The 20717-nt window shown below is 48.9% G+C and overlaps 2 protein-coding genes across 10 annotated transcripts in view; both read right to left on the minus strand.

The window, feature by feature from the left end:
- Positions 1–22: 22 nt before the first annotated feature.
- Man2c1 (mannosidase alpha class 2C member 1) lies at positions 23–10588 on the minus strand. 7 transcript variants are annotated; one of them, XM_074061636.1, is made up of 26 exons: positions 10383–10588; positions 9964–10089; positions 9462–9585; positions 8296–8366; positions 7689–7866; positions 7271–7379; positions 5791–5897; positions 5499–5609; positions 5020–5112; positions 4782–4898; positions 4440–4535; positions 4198–4343; positions 3711–3834; positions 3273–3394; positions 3067–3152; positions 2789–2944; positions 2542–2639; positions 2259–2353; positions 1908–2012; positions 1669–1825; positions 1412–1555; positions 985–1094; positions 821–900; positions 520–671; positions 311–420; positions 23–232 (listed from the first exon to the last, which is right to left on the minus strand). In XM_074061636.1, exons 1-26 carry the CDS (start codon positions 10481–10483, stop codon positions 106–108), a joined length of 3045 nt encoding a protein of 1014 aa, XP_073917737.1. In that variant the 5' UTR covers positions 10484–10588; the 3' UTR covers positions 23–105. The 7 variants fall into 7 exon arrangements, with proteins under 7 accessions (XP_073917737.1, XP_073917743.1, XP_020031449.2 ...); XM_074061642.1 differs by having other exon boundaries at positions 2259–2391; positions 2542–2652; positions 7271–7460; positions 10383–10586; XM_020175860.2 differs by having other exon boundaries at positions 7271–7460; positions 10383–10542.
- Positions 10589–13025: 2437 nt separating this feature from the next.
- The window catches only part of Sin3a (SIN3 transcription regulator family member A), a 62983-nt gene continuing 55291 nt past the window's right edge, over positions 13026–20717 (minus strand). For 2 of the 3 annotated variants that reach the window (XM_074061634.1, XM_020175858.2), the window contains exons 20-21: positions 16977–17184; positions 13026–14242 (exon numbers count right to left, since the gene is read on the minus strand). In XM_074061634.1, coding sequence (XP_073917735.1) covers positions 14012–14242; positions 16977–17184 — 439 coding nt within the window. In that variant the 3' untranslated portion in view covers positions 13026–14011. Of the gene's footprint in view, positions 14243–16976; positions 17185–17991; positions 18428–20717 lie in introns of those variants that run through there. The other variant, XM_074061635.1, reaches the window with a different exon arrangement.

A 20717-nucleotide genomic window follows, 5' to 3' on the forward strand; every position in this document is an offset into this window, starting at 1 on the left:
CAGCAGGAGCTATGCTCAAGGCTATTGATCCAAGTATTTATTGTACAAGAGGTGACTGATCCTTGCTCAAGCAGGGGAGGCAGAGATGAGGAGTCCCCCAGGGGCTCAATTTGGTGGAGGATGAAGCACAAGCAACAGAGACCTCACTTGGAAGGGAGAAAAGGTGAGCTTCAGGCGGGAGTCCCGAAGGAGCAGGTGGCCAGCAGGGTCTGGCTGCTCCAGGAGGTTGCACCTAGATGGAGAACAGAAGAGGCCATGAGGGCCTGGAGAGGCGGGCCTCCCATCTCCCCAGTGTGGCCCCTCCACTCACAGGATGGCCTCCTGAACTGGCAGCGATGTATGCAGCCAACAGTCAACATGGCTGCCGTGGGCCTCATACAGCCTGAGGACCAGAGTGCGGTTCTGGGGCATGCTCTCTGCCTGGGGAGGGAAGCAGGTGGTAGAAGGGACCAGGGGCATGTCCAGCCAAGGACCCTGCACCACCCCCTCCCCCGGCCCCCACAACCACCCGGCCCTTGCCTGTTTGACGGTCTCCAACACGACTGCTGATGAGGATAGGGAAAAGGCACTCCAGGTGGTGGTGGCAGGCGCAGGGCCTGGGGCAGGTAGCGCCAGCAGGGGGAAGTTGAGGTCATAGGCAGCGTGGATAACACCAGCATCTTGGAAGGAGCCTGGGGCATGACCAGAAAGGGATGCATGGTAGAAAATGGGGACCTTCACTTCTTCTAGGGTGCAGGGGTTTCTCCTAGTGTCTGGAGGAGGCTCAGAGAAGGGCAGAGAGGTCAAGAGCCACAGGAAGGCCCCTGTCCTCAGCACTCACCCTTGTGTGGCATCAACGCATAGGTGAACTCATGGCGCCCCATGTCAGCGCTGGCATCAGGGGCCTTAGGTGCCCTCAGGCTGGGGTGGAAGGGAGGATATGGTCTGGGCTGGAGCTGCTGGAGTTTCACGCCAGCCCCCAGGCCTGGCAGGCCTGCCACTTACAGAGAGAGGCTGAGGATGCTGCCTTGTACAGACGCACCATACTTGCAGTCGTTGAGCAGGGCCAGCCCAAAGCCGTACTCTGACAGATCCATCCAGCGGTGGGACCATACCTGAAGGGCAGATTCAAGGCCTACTTGGTGGCCCCGTTTCTTTTCTTTTGCCCCCAGTCTCCAGAGCTCCTGTCACGAGGGTGACAGCAAGCTCTGGAAGCACAACTGCATTCTAGCTCCCACTCTAGGAGTGGCATCCCAACTGTAGGCATGCCACCCAACCTGTCTCAGCCTCAGTTTCCTCATCTATGAAATGGAAATAAACTTACCAAACTAAATGTAAGCATTTAGCACAATGCCTGGCACACCACAAAACTAGTCTCTCCTCAGCCAGAGAGGAGTTGAGCCCAACTTTGCACCTGTTCCCCATATCAGACCTCAAATCGAGCCCAGTCCCAAGAGGTGTTGTAGTGCGTGGGCCGCTGCAGGTGCCCAAACTGGATCTCATAGGTGGCCTGGGGGTTCCGCACACGGGCAGGGAACTCCACCTTCAGAAACTTGTGGGCCTCATGCCAGTGCACCTGGGAGGAGGGGTGGGTTGGGGAGAGAAGGGGAAGGTCGCACACAAGCTGGGGGCAGCCCACCCTCACAAGCCACACCTGGGAACGCGGCCAACCATCCTAACCCCTGCTACCTCAGTGTGGAAGCGGACATAGGGGCAGCCAACGTCCAGCACAACCTCCTGGCTGAGCCGACTGTTGGGGCTGATCTGTAACAGGAACCAGGCACTGCCTCGAAGGCCACCCTCAGTGCCCACTGCTAGGGTCCCTGCCTGGCCCATCACAGGCTTCCTGTGGGATGGAAATGGGAAGCACTGAGCCAGAGTAGCCTGTATTCCCACTACCCCACTCCCAAGTCCTTCCCAGCCTATACCGTGTCTCTAGGTGGTAGTCCATGACATCCCATGCATCCCAGTACAAGGGGACATCATCAAACAGCACAAACTGGTTGCCCAGAGCACCCTCAGCAATGGCCTCCCTGGAAGGACATGAGGATTGGTGCTTCACAACTGCATGATCTTGCTCTCAACAGCTGCACTTGGTGGGGTGAGGACAGGGTAAGTAGACCCAGGGCACAGGGGACTCCCAGTCCAGCCTGTCCTGCCCCATATGTGGGTGACAGCCCTGAGGCACTGGCAGTGCCGTGTTGTGGTTAGGGTTCAGAGGGAACAGGGTCTGGGACCCACTTGCCAGGCATGGGGAAAGGACAGTGAGGGATTAGCACCTGCCAGAGACCACCAGGACTAGAGACATAAGGCGGCCAGTAGGGTCCAACTTCACCCGGATGATGCCGTTGTCCAGAGTCACAGAACCATCGGTCTTGGGTGGGAGGGATCTTGAGACTGAGTCTGTAGGGTCTTCCCACTACCACTGGTTCCCCCCAGCCCCAATCCTGCGGGCTGTATATCACTCCATCCTCCTGCCCCAGGCTAGGGGCTCAGAACCCTCACACGGCTAGGGAAACTCACAGGCCACTCCCCGCCCCACTGGGAGCTGCCAGGACTCACCTCTTGCACCACAAACACAGGCTGCTGAGGCAGCAGCGGCTGCAGTGAGGTGGGGGTGGGAACAGGAGCATAGCCCATGCTGGGCACTGTCACCAGGGCTGGGGATGAGATCTGGACATCAGCTTCCCTGACCTTCCAGAAACCTTGCTCAGGTAGGGGTGGAGGTGGTGAAGGATGTAGCTACTTTGCAGGCTGGGGCACTTCATGGCAGATCCCCAGGGGAACGTCCCTCCCCTACAGCTCATACCTAGGCTGTGGGCCCCACCGGGCTTGGGCAAGGCCAACACTTCGGTGCGCTTCCAGGGCAGTGTGTTGACAATGAGGAGGCCCTCGGGACCTGGCTCCCCAGCACACAGGGCTGCGGCTGCAGTGCTGAGCAGTGTATTGCCATGGGAACGGATGTCTGCGGAGAGACTGGCTGATCATGGGTGGGGGGACTGGGTCTGGGGATAACCTGAATGTCCCAGAGGGGACACTCCATGCTCAGTCCTGGTTGGAAAGTGGCAGGACTGTTGTCAGCCTCACCTTCATAGTGGCTCATGGCCTCCTCTGCCACCAGCTGGATGCAGCTTCCAGTCACTACATCATGGAACTGGTTGAGGAGTAGAAGCCTGCAGGGGCCAAAGGCAAGGATGGGGAGGCTGGAAGGAGCACCTGCGGAGGTGTCTCGGGTAGAGGTCAGGTGGGTAGCAGTGAGTAGCAGGTAGAGCAGTGGGCGATGCCAGGCTGACCTCCAGAGGTGCTGTAGCTGGGCCGCTGGGTATAGGAACTGGGCACTGCGGGCCAGGGCCAGGCTGCTGAGCAGCTCCACGTCATGCAGGATCCGCTCACACTCCCGGTTCCCCCTCTTGAGCTGTGTGCCCAGTGTAAGGGCATCAGTCTGGAGCATACTCAAAGTGTCCCAGGCCACCTCCTTTGCTCAGAACCCCTGACAGATCCCCAGGACCTCTAGATTAAGACTTTTATGGGTTTCTTGCCCCAAATACCATTCCTCTGCCCCAAACCTCCTCTTCCAGGGAGGCTCAGCTTCACATCCTGCACTTTCCTGGTAGGCCTAGTGCCTGGCTTCTCTCTTCCAAGACTCTCCTTGGAAAAGGAGCCTGCTGGGGTCTGGCCACTACTCCCCTCCCTAGCCCTCTGCCTGCTGGGCCTGGCAGCCTGGCCCTGACCTTGGCATGGGTGGTGTAGGTGCCATTGTGCAGCTCCAGGAAGAGCTCCCCGACCCATGTGCACAGTTGTCCTGAGTCCCTCTCCAGTGCCGTGAAGAGCTGGGCTGGGGAAGACAGCTGCACCCTGAGGGAGACCACAGCCTGGGCCTCCCATCCTGGGCCTGTGGTTTGCCCTTCCTCCACCCAGAGCAGAGAGAGATCCAGCCCCAATGGGGAGTCAATCCAGACATCTACCTATGTATCCAGTGGTGGCTCTGGACACCCAAGAGAGCTCCCCTCTGGTGGGTGTGAGCCTTTCCTACCCTCACTGTTTACCCCATCTTATCCCCAGGGTATAAGTTTGGAGGAGCAGATAGGCCAAGACTGGAGCAGCATAAGTTCCAAGGGAAGGGTTGAGCCCAGTCTATGAACAGAAGGAAGGCTCAAGGCAAGGGGTTGAGAGTGGGGTTATATGAGAGCCAAAGGCTGATGGAGGCCCAGGCCTGACCTGGGCAGCCCGTCAGTATTGCTCAGCCGCTTCAAGCGGTCCAGCATAGTCTGAGTGGGGCCACCACCTCCATCCCCAAAACCGAAGAGGAAGGCACTGTGGTTGGTCCGCCCCTTGTCCCTGTTGTTGGTCACGGTCTTCAGCACCTGGATGGGTAGGGGCAGGTTAGCATGCGCCAGTGTAGGACAGAATATCCAGGTCAGAGAGGTCTGACCTGCCAGCCCCATTAGGCGTCCCCTCACCTCGTCCACGTTGCCCTGCATTCCATATGAATCTCCAGGTGGGAAGTGGACCAACACTTGGGAGCCATCCAGCCCCTCCCAGAAAAAGGTATGGTGCTGCCAGCAGGGAAGAGGCCAGAGTCAGGACCGAGAGAGAGAGAGAGAGAGAGAGAGAGAGAGAGAGAGGGAGCCTTCCACACCTGGTCCTGCCCTTGCCAGTTCTCCAATGCTGGCAGAAGCCCAAGCACTCTGGGTGGAGATTTTCTAGGGCCCATCAATAAGCCTGGGGAGAGGTGAATAGGCCAGATGGGCTCTAGGCTCATTGTGACCCTAACCACACCCCCACCCCAGGGGCTTGCTCACCGGGAAGGAGTTCACCAAATTCCAGCTCAATTTCTGTGTCAAGAAACGCTTGATGCCACAGCCGCGCATGATCTGGGGGAGCTGTGCTGAGTAACCGAATGTGTCTGGCAGCCAAAACTGCAGGGAGAAGGCTCTAGAGGTCCTGATGGAGGGAGGCTGCCCCAGCTTCAACCCCTCAACACTATGGGCTGAACCCCACACTCCCTATTCACAGCCTGGTGCAGGAGCTCCCAGCTACCTCAGTGCACATCTTTCCAAACTCCTGCAGAAAGAAGTTCTGGCCTTGCAGGAACTGCCTCACCATGGCCTCTCCACTGGGAAGGTTCCCATCCTGGCAGTGAAGGGAAAGGGAGGCAGCTGTGGTCAGTGCAATGGGAAACAGGCAGTTCTGGCCAACCCCATTCTCTGAAGAAGCCAGGAATGCTTAGACGCAGCATTACAGTGAGGCCCAGATAGTATTACTCTCCTCGCTTCAGACCTGACTGTTCACCTGCCTGAGGATGGTGCTGGGAACAGGGCCATGCAGAGAGTCTGTCACCCTGCTGGTGACCACCTCCTGGAGACCCAGATCTTGGGATTCCAGGGACTGATAAGCCTTGCCACAGTGGGGACATGAATGGCTTGCAGAAAGTCTCCAGCAAAGCCAAAGGGTGTTGCACCATACAAGGGAAGGTCACAGTCATATGGACCAAGGCTGAGGATGCCTAATGCACTCACCATCTCCACCCAGGTGCCCCCCACGGGCACAAATTGCCCACGGCAGGCAAACTCCTGGAGCCGGGCATGCAGGCCAGGGTAGCGGCTCTTTACCCACTCGAGCTGCTGTGCCTGTGGGGCACATGGAGTGAGAGCTGGGTCAGGAGTGAGTGCCAAGAACCCTGCCCAGTGCTGAGCATCTGGTCACTGTGGGTGGCTGAAGATAAGGGGCACCCTTGTCCCTTAGGCCTGAGAAGCCCCTAGAGCCTAGGGAATTCCAGGCCCACCCTGTGCCACGAAGCTGTCCTCTGACCTGGGAACAGGCAAAGATGAACTCAGTGTTCTGCTGCATGAGCTGCACGGCTGTGGCCCAGCTCCGGGCACATTTCCGCACAGTCTCCTTGAAGGGCCAAAGCCAGGCTACAAAGGGAGAGGAGTAGGGTTAGAGGATGTGACAAGGTCTGTGCTCTGCACGGATGCCCCAGCACCCTAGCAGGGCTAGCCTGGGCCTCCAGATAGTCATGCTACTAGCCCTCCTCCTGCCAGGTCTTCCACCTTGCAAAGCCCTGTGGTGTCTCTCCTGGGCTGTCACCTCAAATTGCTCCTGCAAGGTGGGAAGAAGGGGAGGGGAAGGACTAGGATAGGTCAGGACATGGAGAGTCCAGGCCCTGGAAGAGTCTGAGGTTCGGATCCCCTTCAAGAGGATCCTCTTAAGAGGCAGCACAGGCCCTCCACACATGAAAGGCTGGATCTGGTCACAGCACCCAGTATGGGCCTGTCTGGGTCAGCTATCCTGCAGGGGGTGCTCCAGCCTCTCTTGATCTCTAGGCCTCAAGTCCTACTTTCCCACCCCAGGACCACCCTTGTTATATGACTCAGAAATCTTAGCTTATCAATCAGTACAATGCGGAGCTTGTTAAAAATGTGGATTTCAGGTGGTGGAGAGGTTCGAGAGTGCCTGCCTTGCAAGTGTGAGGTCCTGAGTTCAAACCCCAGTACAGCAAAAAAAAAAAAAAAAAAAAAAAAAGCGGATTTCACTGTGTGTGGTAATCTTAGATACTTGGGAGGCAGAGATCAGGAGGATCAAGGTTCAAGACCAGCCCAGGCAAAAAGTTCACAGGATTCCATCTCAACCAGTAAGCTGGCTACATGGGAAGTATAAAAGGGAATCTTGAAATCCAGGCCCACCTGGGCATAAATTTGAGATTCTATCTGAAAAATAACTAAAGCAAAAGGGACTAGGGGCATGGCTCAAATGGTAGAGCATCTGCCTAGTATGTGTGAGGCTGTGAGTTCAAACCCCAGTATCATACACCCCCGCAAAAGCCTTGTAGACACTGCAAACTCGCATCAGGTTTGAAGCTCAACTCCTGATCCTTTCAGGTTCCTGGGCCCCCATCTCAAATAATTCCACATCACTCCTGAGGAACCCTTGTCAAACCTCCTCACTCTTGCTCAGTTCAAAGGCCTCAGCCAGGAAGCCTCTCTGGACCCCACCCACCAAGCTGGGTTAAATGCCCTTCTGGCACTAGTCCTATATGCAGCACTGTGCCTGGCTTCTCTGATCATGTCTCTACAACACTATCCCAGTTGTTCAGCATAGGGCCTCAGAGGCATCAGGTTTTGCTGAAAAAATAAGTCAGTACCCATAGTCCAGTACCCCTGGCCATTTTATACCTATGGAAAACTAAGGTCCAAGGGGGGAAGAAATTGCTGAGGACCACCTCTAAGACACAACCAGGGCTTCCAGGGCACTCCTGCCTCCCCAGCCTTCCCGAACAGCTGCACCCTACCTGTATCAATGTGGCAGTGTCCTGTAGCATGGATGGTATGTTGGCTTTCACCTCCACGTTGGCTAAAGAACTTGCAGGCCAGGGCCTGGGCCACTGGGAAAGTCTGGGGCTGGGCAGGATCACACAAGTTCACCATCTGGTTGGCTGTGTACAGGGCCTGGAAGCTTCGCTGGTTGTTCTCCCCGAGGCCCTGTAGCAGGGTTCTGTCCCTTAATGTTTCCTTAAGTGCCACGCCAGGATTCTCAGCATAGCTTTCCCACTTCTACCCTTTGCTCCTGCTGGGGGCCCCCCACTGAGCATCATCTCCCTTTACATAGGGAAACTCTCTTCCTGCTCTGGATTTCCAGTGATGTGACCCAAGAAACAACCTGCCTGGAGCAGGGCTCCACAGGGTAACAAGGTAACAGGGTACAGGTACCTTGGCTATGCCCAGCAGAAGCTCCAGATCCACCAGGAGTTTGTGCACATCCCGGTGGAACACAGCCAGCTCAGCCCGGCTTAGCTGGAATGTCTTCTCAGGGTCAGGGGCTGCAATCATAGTCCCCTTTCCAGCCCCCAGGAGCCCATTGCAGGCTACTTCCACATAGAGGGTCAGGCTACAAATGTAGAGAGGCAGTCTAAGGCCAAGGAACTGGAAGAAGAGTCTGGGGGCTTTGGGAAGGGGCAGGATGGATTCAGTTTACACTTCCCCATTTGCCACCAGGACCAACAGAGAATTCTGTGGGGTGTGTGTGTGTGTGTGTGTGTGTGTGTATGTGTGCTAGTAATCACAATAGTAACACCAGTCCAAACTCATGTCCTGCTAGTGTTCTGCCTTGGTCAGAGAGGTCAGTGTCCAAGTTTGAACAGCCTCATATTTCCAAAACTGTCTGTGCAAAGTGCTGTCGTAGTCTCAGAGCCCTCTTCCATATTAAAAGCATGTTTAGATCTCCCAAGACTGACTTTTCAGCTGACTATGTGAGGATGGATGTACTGAAGGTAGAGGTGCTTCTGAGGTCAAAGACAGGATGCAGGGACTCACTCACTTTCGGGGATCTCCTTCTCCTAGCTTGTCAGTCAGGACATAACTGGTCTTTTCACCCTCTTTAGTCAAACCCTGGTAGGGAGGGGAGAAGAAAGATAGGGCCTGAGACTGCTGGAAATGTGTAACATAAAGCTGGAGAAGGCCAGATGACTCCATCCAGTTTCCAGCCCTATGTCTTCTCTTCCAGGTAGGGCTAAGATCCACAAATCAGGGACCCCTAATACTAAGTGCCCCATCTCCCATGGTAGCCAGTACCATGACTACCACATAGCACTTGTTTGCTGGCAGAAAAGCCCATGGTCTTATGGGAAGTGTCCTGGCCAAAAGTTAGGAGGCCTGGGAGTAGATTTTGGAGGCCTTTGCACCCCTGAATAAACGAGCTAGGCACAGTGGTTCATGTCCGTAATCCCAGTTACTTAAGAGGCTGAGGCAGAGGGATAGCAAAATTGAGGACAGCCTAGACATCTTAATGGGACCCTGCTTCAAAATTGGGGGTGGGGGGGGAAGGGTGGGAAAGTTAGGTTGATGATAGAGCACTTGCTTAGCATGTGTGAGGCCCTGACGAAAGGAAAAAAAAAAAAAAAGAGGAAGCTCCATGAATCTAGGGACTGATTTGTCTGCTACATTCTTAGTACTTAGCAACGAGGGCACCAGGAGATAGTGAAGTGCTGAGCCAGTGACGGGAGGGCAGGCAAGGTTCTGCCTTCTTTTAGGACAGGAATAACAACAGTTCTAACCCCAGATTGAGAGTTCAATTTGGAGTGGAAACTGTGAACTAGTGAACGAACCTCTATATATCTCAGTATCTTAGTCTGTAAATGGATATAAAAATTTGCCATATAGGATTACAAAGATTAAACCTGGTATGACATTTAACATCTAACACTGCTTATGGGGAGTGGGCAGGAGAGATCTGTTACTTCAGGGGAAGATAATTTAAATGTCTTACTTTATACTATCTCCAACTGTTGGAAAATTGTCCCTAGAAGTATGTACTACGTACAATAAAAACTAATTTGTTGAAAACTAAGGACTCACTACACAGATGCCCAAGCAGCACTTCCCCAGTTCTGAAACCACCCCGCAGGCAGAGCAATTCAGCTAGGGCTTCTTCAAAAACCAAGGCTGAAATATGGCCATATCTAGCCAGAGGGCAGGCCCCCTCACCTGAACAGGTTCCCCATCACGCCAGATCAGGCCTTCTCCATCACTTTCCCAGCAAAGGTGAACTTCCTGGCCCACCCATGCCTCTGGGATAATCAGCTCCACCCGGAACCAGCAGGTCCACCACCTGCAAGAGAGTCGTCCTGATGGACCTAAGGGTGGAAACCTGTCCTTCTGGTATACTTCCTTGGATGTTAGCAGGGGCTTGAGACTTTCTCCAAGCATCTGCAGCATCACAGGATCTAAGCCACAAGAAAACAGCCAGCAAGGTTCGGGAAAGAGGCAGGGGAATCAGCGGTCTACCTAAAGGGGTGCTCAGAGGCAGAGGCAAAGGGGGATGAAAACTCTCCCATGAAGGCTCTAAGGGAGCAGGGAATTGTTCCCAGTAGAAGGCGCAGCTCTGTCCATGTAGCTAAGAGCAGACACCCGACCATGGAGGCGCGGCCCTTGGCTGCGGAAAGCAAGACTGGAGGGGCGGGGCTTCCCCAGGCTGGGCGTTACCCACGTGGGTCCGAAGCTGTCGCCGACCTGCGCGGGGCTATAGTCCCGCTGGACCGCCTCCTGGTAGGGAAGCCTCTCCGGTGTCAAGAAGCTGGAGAGTGCGGCCACTGGGCAGCTGTCGCCGAAGAGCCTGGGCGGAAGGAGCCGGTGGGCGCGCGCTCGAGGCCGTCCCCTTCCCACCGTGAGCCAGCGGAGGGGAGGGGGGCGGAGAGTGTTGTGCTTTCCCTCCATCTATCGCTGTGAGGGCTGCCTGGAAGCTCTGCAGCACATTCCACCCTATACCCTCTCCTCCCGGCCCCCTGCCCTGCCCGTGGCGGGCACTTTATCCCGCGGCCGGGACAGCCACAGCCTGAGTTTCCCTCCGGAATTAAAGGCCGAGGGGCGCGAATGTTCTCGCCCGGCTCTCCGGGCGAGAGGCCACACCTGCCGCGGAGGTTACAGTCGGTGAAGTAGAGTGGCGACACGAATTTCTCCACCCGCTCTAGCGTGGTGCGCCAGTGCTTCAGGGCCGGCACTGCCGCCATTGTTGTGCGCCCACTTCTCTTCCCGGAAGACTCTTCTTGCTCCCCGCGCAGTCCGCAGCCTGGAACCAAAGGTTCCGGCGTCAGACCGGCGCTCTTCAGCCCCGGGCATCTTTTCTTGGAACACCGGCGGCTCTCGAAAGCGCAGCAGCTGTCTGAACTTTGAACCGAGAGCTAAAAGCTACACGCTGCGCTTTCGAGGCTCTCCTGTCCTAGTCGAGCTGCAGGCTGAAGGGTAAGTTAACCCTAAATAAAACAGGATGTTTGACGAGCCCTGCCAAGTCCTGGGACAGACTTAGGACCATTCGTCTAGCACAGTGGGCGGGAACTTAGGCGGCTGCAGATCCAGGCTTGGAAGTAGCAATCGCTTGGCTTCCAGTCCAGGCTCGAATCTTACCTTGGCGCTCTCTGCAAATGGGAAACCGGTGTCTGTTCGTGTGGAAAGACTCAGGCTGCCGCTTGGGTGTTTTCCTACTGATTGGCAGAATGTTGAATAACGGGGAGAAAGGGCTTTGCATCCCAGTTAATACCCTCCTCCCTTCCTGTTACTTTTTTTTTTTTTGGGTGGGTGGGTGGGCAGTATTGGAGTTTGAACTCAGGGCTTCACGCCTGCTAAGCAGGTGCTCTTATCGCTTGAATCAGTACGCCAGCCCTTTTGATGAGATAGGGTGGCGGGCAAACTATTTTCCTGGGGCTGGCTTCGAACCCTGATCCTTCTGATCTTTACCCCCCAAATAGCTAGGATTATAGACGTGAGCCATCGGCGTCTGGCTTGTTACATGCTTTATGAATGTTGGTAACTCACGCCCACTATCAGGAACTTTGGAAGGATTTTGATTTCAGATGGCAGATCAACAGCCATAGCGTTGACTCTCCCAAACAGGCCTGTAGAGTCCAGGGACGCCTAAGTGTCATAAACAGAACTCCAAGTTTATTCTGATCCCTAGTACACCACTGGCAGTTTAATTTTTTTTCCTCCTAGCATTACCAGAGTCTTCCTGTCTATAAAACCGTTAGGAAGAAAAAGTATATACACAACATTAGCCCTGATATTTTAATGGAAATAGTGACCAAGTTTACATTTCAAGTGCAAGTCACATGGAGAGGTGACTATGTGGAATTCCGTATGTGATTTAAAATAAAGATAACTTTTTGTTAAATATAATACAGATTGGGTCGAGTGTGGTGCTCAGATGCCAGGTGGCTGGAGGAATAAAAATGCTGCTTGTGAAAACCCTGGCTGCAGGTAAAAGTACTCATTTATAGTTGCATTGGTAGAGCTGGAGTTTTCTCCTGAACTGGCCTTGAAATCCTGTCCTGATAGGCAGGAAGGTACTGTAGGCACAAACACTAGGCAGAGGCGGCAATAGCTGGGGTTGTCCCTGGTCAGGCCCCAACCAGTTTCCCCATAGTACCAGGCCAATGTCACCTTTCCTGAGGGAGGAGAATAGGTGAATTATGGCTGAGAAAGCTACAAGGTCCCTCTCCCCACTCAGTACACATCACTTTTCTCCCAATTCAGGAGAATTGGGAGTATGAACCCTACTCTTAGGTTCATAGAGTCTCTTATTCTGCAACAAAAAAGCCTAAAAGTGGGGCATTGTGGTGCACACCTGGGACCCAAGTTCAAGATCAACCTGGGCAAAACAGTTTGCAGCTAACCTAGTCACACAAACCCTGTCTCAGTCTTACCTTGTGTTTTGATAGGAGCCAAATTTTTATTTTTTTGAGTGGGAGCTGGGTTTGAACTAAAAAAAACTGTTCTTTATGGTGGTGTTGGGGATTTTTAGTTAAAAAGGAGATAAACAACACTGGATTACAACTATGACTAAGGTGATGGTTGCTGGGGAAAAAAAAAATCCAGAATACTCTGAGGGGCTAGTTGGTCTTTGTCCAGGAAGTCTAGGCTGACCACATATAAAACCTCTAATCATTCATGTTTAAATGTATGCCAGCTTAAGAAAATGAATCAGCTGGGCACCAGTGGCTCATGCCTGTAACCATTCTAGCTACTCAGGAGACCGAGATCAGGAAGATCACGGTTGGAAGCCACCCCAGGCAAATAGTTGGCGGGAGATCCTATCTCAAAAAAACCCATCATTTAAAAAAAAAAAAAAAAAAAAAAAAAGCTAGTGAAGTGGCTCGAGGTGTAGGTCCCGAGTTCAAACCCCAGTATTGGGGGGGGGGGAAGAGAAAAAATGTATCAAATATCCCTTCCCTTCCAACCCTACTTACAACACACACCTTGTACACACTTCTTTCAAAGACTGGTGTGGTATTTTAGGATTTCAGGTTACTTTCATTCCTAACAAAGATAAACCCAAGTACTGAAAAAACGAAGCAAGTATCCTATTTTTAAATTTTGAGATATTTTGTTTTGAGACAAGTGTAAACAGTAATTAACTACTTACAGCAAAATCCTGTTTGTTCCCTGGATAAAGAGCTGAAACCAAAATCCCTGCTCCACAGTAGCTCCCTGGTGAGGACAAGGGACTTGGGTTGAGAGTTTATTCCTTAATGTAAGAACCAATCTTTATTTATTTACAAAAAAAAAAAAAAAAAAAAAAAGTTGGGGTGAAAGGGAAGACAAGTTTTACACAAAAGTACTACAATGGTAACTCCCTTTGGTAAAAAGTGTAATAAATGTCTTGTACATCTCCTCTTAAGTACTAAATCTGAAGCCACATAGTACTATGGTACACAAGAAGCTAAAGCAGTTATGCTAGCACATCAAAGCATATTTCTTTTAATAAAAAATTGACAGTATATACATTATTTACAAAAAAAAGTTAAAATTGTGTGTGTGTGTGTGCACGTGTCAGAGTAAAGCTGGTGGATGGCACTAGGGTAGACTAGTAAAGAAGCAGATACAAAACAGTTCCACGGGAGCTAAAAAGGATGTTGAGGTTGAGAACCAGGAGGAAGGGTGGGCAAGGGATTCGTCAGAAATCAAATCCACAAGATGATCAATCCCAAAGCCGAACTGCAGGTCCCAGATAAAACCAAATGGGTGATCGTAGATGTGCTCAAGTGACCAAAAAAACAAAACCCAAAAAATCAAATCCAGTCTTTTCCTTTTTGGGGGAGAGGAGCAGTGACCATCACAGAATCCATCTGGTCATTAAGTGATTCCTCGGTCTGTTTTGTAAATGCACCTCCATCTAGTCAAAGTGTGATCTGTATCCATTTCCCTTACTGATGGTCAGGCCACACAGAAGACTAGTCGTAGCTCTGCTGGTATATGCAAGCAAGCTGTAAGTTTCTGTGCTTGCATGGACTTTCTTCTCCTCCAGAGCAGGCTAATACCCACAAATCCTTGGGAAAAGTACCAGCTCCAGCTTTGTAAGGTATCCACGTTCCTATGAGTATCCCATTTGGAGCCAGGCTGCAATGGTGGCCATGTCCCAGGGAGGCTGGAAAGGCATCTTCCTTGCTTCTTCAGTGTGTGAGTGCACAGGTCCACCCACACCCACACACACACACACACACACACACGCGCGCCTCCTCCAGTTATCCACTCTGGCTTTGTAGTTAAGGGGCTTTGAATACTGTGCCGTATTTGACACGATACTTGTTAATGCTCACAAAGTGCAGGGTCTCTGTGTCACAGGTGGTGGTACAGGGCACCAGGCCCTCCAGCCCCTCACCCATGAGCCACTTGCTGGTTTCCGCTGCCATTTCCCGAGGCACATGCTCCTTGGTCCATTTATCTACCCAGGCCTGGAACCTCTGATGTAGACGCTTGCTTACACGCTCATGGGACTATAAAACAGAAAAAGAAAAAAAAAAAAAAAAAAAAAAAAGAAAAGAAAAAAGTAGGACCAAAACAAAAGAAACCCTTCTAATACAAAACTGATTTTCACCTAAAGTTAAAGTAGCAAAGGAAAGATGTGGGCTCAACTTTTAGATACTACTTGTTTAAAAAACAAGCAAACAAACAAACAAAAAAAACCAGGCAGTGGGGATTCAGTTTAAAGACGTAATAACATAGAACACTGTAATGAGATGGAAACCCATAAAACCACCCCAAAAATAATGCCTATACAGAGCAAGGATGGTGGCATACATCTGTGATCCCATCACTAGAAGGCAGGAGTATAACGAATTTGAGGCCAGCCCAGACTACATAGCAAGATGTCTCAAAAAAAAAAAAAAAAAACTAAACAAAAAACAAAACTAAAAGCCGGTACAGGTTCTAGAACGAACAAGCACAGTACTTCTCAATTTCAGCATACATTAATATCACCTGGAGAGTTTGTTAAAAATACAGATTTATTACTTGGTTCCATAAATTCCCCCTCCATCACAAGACCCCATACATTCTAACTCGGCTCTACCAGTGAGCTACACCCTCAGCCACAAATGTGCATTTTAAATCAGTTTAGCTGGCTCTAACCCCAGGTGAGCTACAATGCATGGCACGGGGACCTACTCTTAAGTTAGACAATGCAAGGCAAATGGCTTAAAACTTTACTGTCCTTCCCAATATTACCCCATCCTGGCCAGCAGAGTGCACACACAGCACATCTTCAGTGCAGGCTGTGGTTCCACTTACGCACCTGGTAAATATTTACTGGTATCCACATGCAAGGCACAGAGAGATACAAAAATAAAAAGCGGTGTTGCCCAGCTCCCCAAAGAATCCAAGTTAGAGACAAGTAGGCACAAAACACAGCAGCTACACTCAGTGTGCCAAGATAACTATGTTGAACCACTCACCCTATATAGCTACCTTGAATGTTCTGTAGTCCTTTTAAACATAACCAGTTAAAAACAGAGTGCTTGATTTGCCTGAAAAACCTAGGAACCCCTTCCTATTAATATATGTATCCCCCAAAACAAGAAAACAACTCAAACTGAACCAGGCCTTTTGCTTCATATTTAACCCATCACCACATCCTGCCACTTGTAGCTCCATTTGTGTGTGTGTGTGTGTGTGTGTGTGTGTGTGTGTGTGTGTGTGTGTGTGTGAGAGAGAGAGAGAGAGAGAGAGAGAGGAGAGGGGAGAGAGAGAGAGAGAGAGAGAGAGAGAGAGAGAGAGAGACTGGTGTTTGAACTCAGACTTCGTGCTCACAAAGCAGGTGCTCTACCACTTAGGCCACACTTCTAGCCCATTTTGCTCTAGTTATTTTAAAAAGGGAGCCTAGCAGCTATTTGCCTAGGCTGGTCTCAAACTGAGATCCTTCTGATCTCAGCCTCCTAAGTAGCTAGGATTACAGATGTGAGCCACCAGTGCCCAGCTCTTCACTTAACTACAACTCCACTGCCACCCAAGCAGTCTGGGTGTTCACATCTGGACAAAAACTGCCTTTAGTGGTCAGTCCTTCCAACTTTGTACCCATATCCACCCCCATTCTCTGCATAGCCACCAAATCACCTTGTCAAAAATGCCCCCAGTGCACCTCAAACAGAATTCAAAGAGTGGCCTGAGACAACCTGCCTACCCTTCCAACTGCAAGATCCCTCTTCACCCTTGAGCCACAGTGGTTTTAATTTTCACAAACATGCCAGTGCCTTTCTTCCTTTCCAGCCCTGCATTTGCCATTTTTTTTTCTTTTCTTTTTATTTTTGGTGGGATTAGGTTATGAACTCAGGCCTTCATGCGTGCAAAGCAGGTGCCCTGCTGCTTGAGCCATACCGCCAATCCATTTTGCTCTGGTTATTTTTGGAGATGGAGGTCTTGTGAACTATTTGCTCAGATTGGTCTCGAACCATGATCCCTGCAATCTTAGCCTCCCAACATGAAGTGTTCTTTGCTTAGGAAATAACTTCCCTCAACTCTTCACCATGTTGTTTTCAAGGGTTATCTACTTAGAAAAGTCTCCAACAAAAGCAAGGCCTGCATGCCAGTTACCCTTGATTCCCTGCCTGCTATGTCCTTGGCATATGTATCACAATACCTCATTTGCTCTACTTCACGGCTGGATTCCAGGGCCTGGCACAACACCCACTAAGTAACTGTACCAGGAAGGTTTCACAATTGAGATGGGATATGAAAATGGGGAGAATTCGTAAAATCAGATACTACTTGATATGTAAATACTGAGCCAAGCTTTACCAGAAGGTGCCACCAGGGATTTACCTATTACCTACTCTTATGGGCTGAACACTGAAATCCTAACCTCCAGTGCCTCAGAATATCATCTTATTTGGACATAAGGAGAAACCTCATAGATCCAGGAACACCAAGGACAGCTAAAAAAGCACCAGAAGCTACTCTCCCCTCACAGCCCCCCAGAAGGAACCAACCTTGCTGGCCACAAATCTTGGACTTCTCCAGAACTTCCAAGACAATAAATTTCTATTCTTCATGTCAGGTAGCCTGTGGTACTATTACAGAATTCTTAGAGAACTAACACACCTTCTTATCCAACAATTCTTTGTTCCAAGAATGGGTTTTTAGAAAGGAAGAGAAACAATGAGAAGGCTAGGCCCCCTCTGACCCCCTGGTTGGGGAGGCAGATAAATAACAGAAATTCCAGTTACTGGTTCTCACCTGATGAGCCCGAAGTAAGGCAGTCCTCCGATACATGTAATCCTCTGACTTGATCACATATACCATTTTATAGGAGTTCAGCTTGAATCTACACTCCAGCTTATCCAGGCTGTCCACATTTTCCATGGTCTTTTTGCTGTTTCCTTCTTTCCCTTCCTTTTCCTGTTGCTCTCGGCCTCGCTGACACTTCCGGATCCGCCGCAGATTCCTACAAAGCAGAAAGCCCCGCAGCACGGGAGTTGATTCAGATGCAGATTTCCATGACTCTTAACCAAATGAACTTTCTTAGTTACATGCACTTATCACAATTTTAGTTACATATATACAAAATGTTCAATGGCTTCATTGTAAAATAATTTAAAATACATAGTAAAAAGTAGCAATCCCCAACCATCTCTTAATCTGTAATTCTCCCAATCTTTCTTGTTTGGGCAGAGGTAGCCACTGTCTAACAGTTTTGATTTGAAACATCTAGGTTTGTCTGGATTTGCACATATAATTACTCACTGTACTTGTTTTGAGATTTGTTTTATTGACAAAACATGTATTTCTAACCTCAACTTTTCACTCACTATTGTAATTTTCCCCATTTTACTCTACTGATTTGCCTTATTCTCCTTAACAATTGCAAGCAGTGTATCAATAATTTTAACAATTCCTTAATTTAACAATTTAACAATTCCTTAATACCTCTCTCAATTGGGGTTCTTCATGTGAACCACATAATACAGAAAAATATTTGAAAGCCTATTTTTAAAAATTCTCCCAAAAATATAACTATGCTATTTTACATACATAGGAAAGAAGATAATTCACACTGTGGATCCAGGAAAGGGTGGAAGAATGGAGTTTAGAGCCCAATTCTCTTCAACATTCAGTGGAGAGATCAGCTAAACAATTATATTATTTCTGATACTTTGCTATTTAAAACATCACTTCAGTGATGGTGGCACTGGGGTCTGAACTCAGGACCTCATGCTTGCTAGACAGGCACTCTACCACTTGAGCCACTCAGCCAGGCTACTCCAGTGAGTAGTCTTGATTTTTTTTTTTTATTATTGTACTAAGTATACATTGTGACACTAAGGATACATTGTGACATTTACTAAAGTTTTGACAATATATCATAGTTGAATTCACCCTCCTCCATCATTCTTTATCTCCCCTTCCCCCACAGTGAATATTTGTGTATGCACAATTTCTGTAGGATAGTAATTCTGAGGTCCGAGGACCCCTGGAGATGTCCAAGACCCTTCCAGGAGATCTATGACATCAAAATTATTTTCAAATAATACTAAAAGATTATCTTCCCTTTTTCACTGCGCTGGCATTTGTAGTGGGATGTAGAAAAGTAATGGTGAAAAAAACAGGCATAGCAGTACACTTCTGTAATCCTGGCACTTGGGAAGCTGAGGCAGGAAGATTGCAAGTACGAAGCCAGCCAGGAAGATCTTGCCTCAGAAAAAAAGAAAAGAGAAGTCAGGTGTGGTAGCTCAAGTCTGTAATCCTAAACTACTCAGGAGCAGAGATCAGGAAAATACCAGTTTGAGGCCAACAAAACGTTCACAGGATCCCATCTCAACCAATGGCTGGGCATAGTGGCATGTGCCTGTCATCCTAGCTATGCTGGGATGCATAAATAGGAGGACTGAGGTCCAGGCTGCAAGAGGGGTTGGCAGCACAGCATGGCTCAAGTGGTAGAATGCCTGTCTGCCTGCCCCATAAGCATTATGCCCCGAGTTTAATCCCTATACTGCCAAAAAATAAAAAACATTAATAATGGTGAACAAAAATGTTGGTGGGGTAGCACCAAACCATACTTAAAAAGTCATCATTCTTGGGGGGAAGGAGGATAAAGGAGAATGGTGGGAAGGGGTGAATTCAACCCCTTGATATATTGTAAGAACTTTTATAAATGTCAAAATGTACCCCCCAGTACACAGTAATTAAACAAAAAAAAACAAGTCACTATTCTCTGCCTGTGCACCAGCACTCAAGTGACAGGGCCAGTTTTGCTTAAGAATGTCCTTGAAGCAGTTAACATTTTTAATGTATTCCTGCCTCCTCAGTTCCTATCTTTTAAATATGTTGAATAATAAGATGAGAAAGGCATATAAAGCACCTTTGTGTATTAAAGTATAATGGGATTCTTAAAAGCACTTGAGCAATTTTGTGAGATGCAAATGAATCCCCACTTTTACCTGAAAGTTAGCCTTGAGTTTGTGACATTTTCTCAAAAATGAACATGGCAGCCTGTTACTTCAAAGAAAACAACTAACAGTTTGTGCCAATGGTAACATTTGAACATTCAAGCAAAACCGAATTTTGGTAAGCTGATAGCAGGGAACACAAGCTTGGCATCTTCCCAGTATTTAGATATGTGTTGATGAAGTCAATGGCAGTAGAGATGAGTGTGACACTTGGAAGAACTATGGAAATTGTGTCAACATTTAACATTAGTAAATTATTATCTTTCATTCAAGATATGAAGTAAATCAATTGTTTTTGACAAAACTGCATGAAAAGCTCATTGACAGTTTCATTGTCATATCAAAGAAGACTATCCACAATTATCTGAAAGGACATGAAAACAGTTCCTTTTTTGGCTACATACTTGAGGAAGGCCAGATCCTTCTTTTATATTAAGCAGATACGCAAAATGTAAAACAATGTCACTTTTTACTAATTTTTTGTTTCAAATTAAGTATCATGTATGAAAATATAGTGGGTTTAGTATTATTTTTAAATGTATTTCTCAGTTTTAATCTCAAATGTTTAAATATTACTGTATAATCTCCATAAACAAAAGCTCTTTGGGGTATTCAAGCCCTAGGAGTGTAAGGGGCTTCAAAACTAAAAAACTGAAAACCTTAGCTTAAGATAGATCATTGTAAACCAAAGTTCTGGCTCTTTTAATAGTTGTGTTTAGCCAAGCATGGTGGTACATGCCTTTAATCTCAGCCCTCTAGAGGCGGAGGCAGGAGGATTTCAAATTCAGGTTCAGACTGGGCTGAAGAGTAAGTTTGAGCCTGGGCTACATACTAAGACTGTCTCCAAACAAAAGTGAGATGTGGTGATTCAAGGCCTGTTTTCTAAGCTATTTTGGAGGTGGAGACTAGGGGTGCAGCTCAGTTCCAAGGCTGGCCTACAGAAACAGTTAGCAAGACCCCACTTAACTAGTAAAAAGCTGGGAATGATGGAGCATGCCTGTCATCCCAGCTATGTAGGAAAAGTAATAGGAGGATAGAGATCTAGGTAGGCTCAGTCATAAAAGCATGACCCTACTGGAAAATAAACTAAAAGAATAACTAAAGTAAAAAGGCCTGGGGCCCTCAAAAAGTTGTATTTATTCTGATTTTATTTGTAAGTGGGAACTGTTGAGACTTAAACTTGTTTATATTTACTGTATGTCTTAAATTAGCAAATGTTTTCTACTTATATATGTCCTCTTAGATTTTTACCTGTAGTTCATACTATAAAGTAACCAAAAAAAAATTTTTTTGTTTTGATGGTACTAGGGTTTGAATTTAGGGCTGTACTCTTCCTAGGCAGGTACTCTGCCACTTTACCATGTGAGCCACTCCACCAGCTCTTTCTTGTGTTGGGTATTTTTGAGATAGGGTCTTCCCCTTTTTTCTCTTTGCCCAGGCTGAACATGAACCACCATCCTCCTGAGTAGCTAGGATCATAGTCATGAGCCTCTGGTGCCCTGCGCCCAGTAATATCTTCAAGTTCATAATT

The sequence above is a fragment of the Castor canadensis genome, chromosome 19, assembly GCF_047511655.1.
Source record: "Castor canadensis chromosome 19, mCasCan1.hap1v2, whole genome shotgun sequence".
Classification (NCBI taxonomy): Eukaryota; Metazoa; Chordata; class Mammalia; order Rodentia; family Castoridae; genus Castor; species Castor canadensis.